This window comes from Penaeus vannamei, chromosome 11, assembly GCF_042767895.1.
Source record: "Penaeus vannamei isolate JL-2024 chromosome 11, ASM4276789v1, whole genome shotgun sequence".
Lineage (NCBI taxonomy): Eukaryota > Metazoa > Arthropoda > Malacostraca > Decapoda > Penaeidae > Penaeus > Penaeus vannamei.
This window is the reverse complement of record NC_091559.1, coordinates 31,514,965-31,522,171: the sequence shown is the minus strand read 5'-3', so window position 1 is coordinate 31,522,171 and position 7,207 is coordinate 31,514,965. Positions and strand designations below refer to the sequence as shown.

Below are 7,207 nucleotides of genomic sequence, written 5' to 3'. Positions count from 1 at the left end.
AGGATGTTGTTCGGTAATGGCGGCAAAAAGCAAGACGGCGCTCTCTTGCGGCCGCCAAGAAAGAGGGCGCAGGATAAGTCACAATCCTTCGGGCGCAGCAGAGTGGCCTAAGGTCATTGTCCGACGAGGTGGGAGGGGGAGGGGCCGGGGGCAAGGAGGGAGGGGGAGGAAGGGAAGAAGAAGAAGGGGAGGGGAGGGATGAGTGCCGGTTCCGTGTCACGAACATCAACAATTCTTTTTTTAACCGTATACCACAAATAAGACCCTCAGTCGGGTCTCCTTTTTCTTCTCTCATTTCCTTTTTTTTAAGCGAAGGAAGGGGGGGGAAATCTCGCTTTTCCCATCGTCTTTTTGCACAGAGAAAAGAATCAGAAAATATAGACGAGTCGACCTGAAGTACAACTATAATATTAGCTTAGTTCAACCGGTCCCCCCTCCTCCCCCCTTCCTCTTCTTCTCCCCCCTCCTCCTTCTCTCCCTCCTCCCCTTCCTCCCCCCCTCCTGCGTCTCCTACTCCACCTCTTCCTCAGGCCGCTTCTCCGGCGGTAGTATATATAAGGGCTTCGCATCTGCTCCGCCGATATAGTCTTGTGCCGCCCGTGCTCGAAGGTACACCTCAAGGAACAGCTGCTCTTGTGCTCGTGTGTTTCTCGTGCCTGTCACACTTGACGCAAACAGGTACTGTGGCGATTCTTTTCTCGTTTGGGCGAGTGTTTTACTTTTACACTTTTATGTATCATTACACTTTTTGACAATAATGTATGCAGATAGCTAGAGAAGTAGATACATGTGCACATACACATATACGTAGATGTATATATGTATGCATACAGACATATATGTGTGTATATGCATATGTGATTATATATCATATTTTATGTATATGTACATATATATATACATATATGTATATATATATATATATATATATATATATATATATATATATATATACATATGCATGTATATAAAAGTATATGTATATACATATATATATATATATATATATATATATATATATATATACATATGCATGTATATAAAAGTATATGTATGTATATATATGTATATATATACATATATACATACATATATGTATAATGCATGTATACATATATTTATGTATTTATGTATGTATGTACAGTATATGTATTTAATTACACGCATAGGATTCGAATTTCTCAATTTCGAAAGATTTTAGCTGAATCAAAGTCCCCACAGCGAAGGGGTCCTGGCCACAGCATTTGTTTTTCGTGACCGCTGCAACATCTCGAATGCATTGACCACTCGCGCCTCCCCCCAACCCCTGCTCCCTTCCCATTTCCGCATTCCGATCCCCGAACACTTCCCCTCTCCCTCCTCCCTCCCTCTCCCTCCCCCGTCTAACCGAACATCGCTAAGCAATTTCGGTTGAGCGAAGCTGGTGAACCCTGTCCATTTTCCCGTTTTCTGTGAATCGCAAAAAGGCGCAATCGGTCTAATTTCCCGTTTTCTGTGGAGGGCGAAATGCTGGGTGAAGTTGACGCCGTCGAGTTATTATCATGGGGTTTATTTTCCTCGATAAAGGATTCATGTCAGTGTGGGGGGGGGGGGGGGGGGTGTGTGGAGAGACTTGATTAATTTAGTTATCGTTCTATGTACAGTATGCATGCAATTTACATAGGTTTGTCAGTGTAAATGATTTTTTCCTCCGTGAAAGTATTTCCCTTTAATGATGTTTTGCTTGAAATATTTTATTTTTGGCATATATATATATATATGTGTGTGTGTGTGTGTGTGTGTGTGTGTGTGTGTGTGTGTGTGTGTGTGTGTGTGTGTTACAAGAAGATATGTGTAAATGTAAAGATTCCATGCATAAATATGAAAATAACTTGCAATACAAATAAAGGCGATTGAAGTTAACATAGTCAAATTGCCTATAAACGTTAACAACACAATAAAGATATATAGAAATAAGTAAAGCCAGTCATAGTGTCACTAAGAGTAATGATATACAAACTGCCATGCTTCCAAACCGTCAACTTCATTTTACGTAATGAAGCGTCGACTACTAATTCGAAGATAAAAGACAGCCGCCATTTTGCTCTCCCATGAAAGACTCGAAAGCTTCGATCCTTCTGAACAAAAGATTCATTTACATATGTCGAATCAGGAATAACGAGTCGGAAGAATGTAAATTGATCGCGTCCGATCCTAACCTGAGTTTTTTTCCGGCATTGATGACAATCTTGGTCTTATGATTTTTTCTTTATTCGCCATGTCACCGAGTTGGCAACAAAGGATTTCGCCCGAGGGAGGCAGGAGGAGCAGGACCTCTTCTTGTCGGGGAAATTACTGCTCATAGAGTCGCTAGTTAACTCCGATGCCAAAGCCGAGGAGCGCGTTCGTTCGCGAATTCTTGCGTGTTCGGGTTTAAGTGGAATTCTGAGTCCATTATGGCGGTTTTTTCAGCACCCACTTACGTTGTTGGATGGTTCAATTTCTGAATTATTATGAGGGCGTAATATGTTTTTAAGATTGTGATGACTTTCATGTGTATTTGTGGTTTTATATATACAATTTTATTTTTGAACTAAGGAAGCAATACGTAGTCGGTCAATGTCCTATACATAATCGCAGTGTCTGCTACGTCAAGGTTGCATAAAAGAGAACTAAAATCTCGTAAATTCAAATTCACGATCATTTTAAAACCACCAAAAAGAGAAATACAACGATGCACAAGCAATATAACTATTTAGACAACATACCAAGAGAGACAAAAACAGACAGCGAGCGCGGGGACAAAAAATCTCGAAATCACAACACGGATTCCTTCCGACCGGCGAGCCAAGCAGGCGCGGACCCATAAACATAACTGTATCGTCTCTTACCAAAGTTCACTCCCACTCTCCCAAAGCAGTGTCATGCTTCCCCGCTTTCTTACAGAGACCAAAAAGAATGACAATGATGAAAAATATAGACAGGCTTTTTTTACGCAATGAACCATGCACGTAAGACGAAGATTCCAAGTACCGTAGAAAAAAGAGAAGGAATTTTATTTAGGAAAAAAAGATGCTCGCCAGAAAGCAGAACCGCATACAAGAAGGCGAAGGAGGGGGAAGGAGAGGAGGGAAGGGGTGCAAAGGCAGGAAGGAGGGGGAGAGAGGGGGAGGAAGGGAGGAAGGAGTAAGAGGGGGCGGCAATAAAAGGGCTGGCGCAGGTACAGGTCAGTGTACGCAGCGCAACCTGGGTATAACGGTATGAACAGCCACCGCAGGTAAAGGGTTAGACTAGAAGGGGATGGGGAGGGGGCAGGGACAGCGATTCCTTGTCGGAGGGAGGGGAGGAGTGGGGGGCGAGGGTAACCCATGCTACCTTCAGGGCAAACCAAGGTGAGGGAGAGCGAAGGAGGCGAAGTGGTCGAGCTTGGCGTCTTAAGTGAAGCTCGGATTGCGTCGCGCCTGAGGAAGGTCGCTCGGGTCGGAGTCTCGGCCCCGCGACGCAAGCCCTTCGGAACCGCTCGTCTTCGCCCCGCCGTTCGCTCCTCCGAGGCGCCGCGTCGGGTTTACTCCCCGCCTCTGATATCAAATTGATGTACGAAGCGATTATTACCTTCATTATCGCAACAATTGTCGTGATTGGTCTCATCACTTCAAATTGTTTCATGTAAACCCGATGACTGTCCTATTATTCTTTTTATGATTATGTTCATTTCTTTCATATTTTTTCCACAATTAAACGTAATCATTTATTTGTCCTTAATCATTCTCTTAGTTTCTCCATCATTTTATGAAGATGCAATTCTACATCACTCATACCTGATACTTTATTCATATCATAGAGAACGATATAACACAGTAAGGTTTCTAATGATGGTTTCTTCTATTTCCAGATTCAAATATGCTTCGACTAACAGGTAAGTGTCTTGTTCGAGCGCAGACAGGAATAGCAATGACTGTCTTGGAATGGATGGGGTCAGCTTCTTTGCTATCTCTTCGCATGTGTTTATCGTTTTTTTCTCTCTCTCTTACTCTCTTCTCTCGCTCTTTCTGTCTGTCTGTCTCTCTGTTTTTCTCTCTGTCTGTCTGTCTCTCTCTCTCTCTCTCTCTCTCTCTCTCTCTCTCTCTCTCTCTATATATATATATATATATATATATATATATATATATATATATATATATATATATATATATATATATATATATATATATATATATATATATATATATATATATATATATGTGTGTGTGTGTGTGTGTGTGTTTGTCTGTGTGTGTGTGTATAACTCCTCTCTCTCTCTCTCTCTCTCTCTCTCTCTCTCTCTCTCTCTCTCTCTCTCTCTCTCTCTCTCTCTCTCTCTCTCTCTCTTTCTCTCTCTCTTTATCTCTCCCTTTCTCTTTATCTCTCTCTCTCTCTTTATCTTTCTCTCTTTCTCTTTCTCTCTCTCTCTCTCTTTTTATCTTTCTCTCTCTCTCTCTGTCTTTATTTTTCTCTCGCTCTCTCTCTCTGTTTATCTTTCTCTCTCTCTTTATCTTTCTCTTTCTCTCTCTCTCTCTCTCTCTCTCTCTCTCTCTATACATATATACATTTATATATACATATATATATTTATATATATATATATATATATATATATATATATATATATATATATATATATATATATATATCGCTCTCTCTCTCTCTTTCTCTCTCCTCTCTCCCTCTCTCTTTCTCTCATCCTCTCTCTCTCTCTCTCTCTATATATATATATATATATATATATATATATATATATATATATAAATATATATATATATATCGCTCTCTCTCTCTCTCTCTCTCTCTCTCTCTCTCTCTCTCTCTCTCTCTCTTCTCTCTCTCTCCCTCTCTCTCTCTCTCTCTCTCTCTCTCTCTCGCTCTCATCCTTTTCCCTCCACCCCTCGCCTTTCGCCTCCCTGCCACCCTCCTCCTTTCCCTGTCTGATCTCTCCCCTCTCCCGCCTTCCGCTCCTCCCTCACCCCTCTCTCCCCCTCCCCCAGCCGTGCTCCTGCTGGCGGCGCTGTCGGCGGCGGCGCCCCGGGACGACAGGAGGGTCGTGGGCAACAGGTGGCTGCAGCCGCGTCCTCAGGGAAGCGAACTGCTCGTCGACGCCCAGATCGGGAGCGTCCTGAGACACGCGCCCAAGGGAGCCCGACTCCTGGCCGTCAACCCGACCTTGCCGGCCATCGTCGACAGGCTCCCCGACAACGCGACGCTCATCCGGCCGAACCTCGTGGACACTTTCCGATGCACCGACAGGGTGAGTGCGAGGGCCTGCTGGGTCGGTGTTGTCATTAAGTGGGTTGATCAAGTGTGTCGGAATATTCGTTCAAGAGATGAGGAAGGGAATTGGATAGCGTGGTGTTAAGTGTCGGTGTGATGTCATTGGGCGAAGTGTTCTTCTGTTTCAGATCAGGGATGTCAAACATGTGGTTCGCAGGGCGTTTGATATTTCAGTCTTACAGTCGGCCATTTTATATGCTTGATTATGCCAGTCCATCGTCTTTTAAGATAATCACTTATACTCTTACAGTTTTATTATATTGTGTTTTCGTAATGAATGAAATAGCCTTTTACGTTTTTACGTCGACCATATGGCAGTTTCGTCGCGTCGACTTATGATTAACTGGCCCGAATATTATATACCTAAGGTAAAATATGGCCTGATTGAGTGTGACGCCCTGCTTCAGATAGTCAGCGATCTGACGAAAACCCGCATCAGCCGATAAACTTCACAGGAGGGATACTTAGATTATTATTTTGCAGAAAATTTAAGATCATTTCTTAAAGCACAGCACTTCGATATAAAGTGCTTGACGATTTGGATGAAACTTTGAGGCAATAATTCTTTTTAAAATCATTCAGACTGGACTTTCCTCGGGAAGATAAATCATGAACTTCAAAGAGACTTCGGTTTGACTTTGCTCAGTACAGTATCCTTCTTATCCTTCGGGATTCCTACGACCTTTTGTAATCCCTGTTTGCGGATTCCTCTCGCGTCGCAGTTGTAAACAGCTGATCAGAAATTAGGATCATGTTTATGGAAATTTAAACCTATCTAGGGTCTAAGGAGTACTCCGTATTGCCAGAAGGTGAAATGCGTTTGCTGTTAACCATTTTACCCTTTTTCCACCTGCAGAAGTACGGCTATTATGGCGATGTCGATAACGAGTGCCAGGTGTTCCACGTGTGCCTGCCCCTCCAGCAGCTGTACCCGGCCAACTTCACCTCCCCAGTGACCTACCAGTTCTCCTTCATCTGCCCCGAACACACCGTCTTCACACAGTTAGTATTTAGCACAGTTTGTTTCAGTTAGCGTTTGGCAAGTTTGTATGTTAGTATTTGGCACAGTTTGTTTCAGTTAGTATTTGGCACAGTTTGTTTCAGTTAGTATTTGGCACAGTTTGTTTCAGTTAGCATTTGGCACAGTTTGTTTCAGTTAGTATTTGGCACAGTTTGTTTCAGTTAGTATTTGCCACAGTTTGTGTCAGTTAATATTTGGCACAGTTTGTGTCAGTTAGTATTTGACACGGTTTGTGTCAGTTAGTATTTGGCACAGTTTGTTTCTGTACACGAAAGACTGGGAATCGCCAAGCCTTGAAATTCGATAGTACAATATGACCGGGTTGAACTTGAGGTTTCGAACAAAGTGAAGCCGATAGTTTGATTCGAAAATCTCTCGCCATCATGAATTTGTCCCATTTCATTAGTTTTTTTTTTCTGTGAATTGTATTTTTGGGGGGATTGGCTGGCTCTTCTACGAAAAAAAAAAACATAGTGTCGCTCTATCTGCGCTGCTCTACACGGCGTAGAACTGAAGGTGGCTGATCCTTGTCTGAGTCGCATCGGATAGAGGAGAGGCATGTAATACGTCGCCCTCGAAAGAACAAGCAGAGTCCCTTTCCATTTTGGTCATCACTGTTGCTCCGAGGATGACTTCGCCCTCGATAAACCCTAGATCTGAAAGTGGCTACTGAATAGATATGAAATTTAAAAAAAAAATGCAAAAATGAAATAAAGGAGGAACCGTAGAGGAGAGTGTAGCCAGGAGAGGGGGGTGGGGTGAGGCAGGGTCTTCCCGCTGCCTGATGGGTTGGGCGCCCTGTCACTGCTGCTCTAAGGTCACTGCTGGTCGTCCCACTTTGCTGTTGTATGAAAAATATTCCCCAAGTTCGCCACCTCTTCAAATATGAGTCTGGAAGTCTAG

The 7,207-nt window shown here is 43.0% G+C and overlaps 1 protein-coding gene across 1 annotated transcript in view; it reads left to right on the top strand.

The window, feature by feature from the left end:
- The window catches only part of LOC113811795 (uncharacterized), a 10,116-nt gene that overhangs the window by 1,006 nt on the left and 1,903 nt on the right, over positions 1 to 7,207 (top strand). Inside the window, exons 2-5 of the mRNA XM_070127484.1 lie at positions 531 to 678; positions 3,872 to 3,895; positions 5,001 to 5,260; positions 6,140 to 6,285. Coding sequence (XP_069983585.1) covers positions 531 to 678; positions 3,872 to 3,895; positions 5,001 to 5,260; positions 6,140 to 6,285 — 578 coding nt within the window. The remainder of the gene's footprint in view (positions 1 to 530; positions 679 to 3,871; positions 3,896 to 5,000; positions 5,261 to 6,139; positions 6,286 to 7,207) is intronic.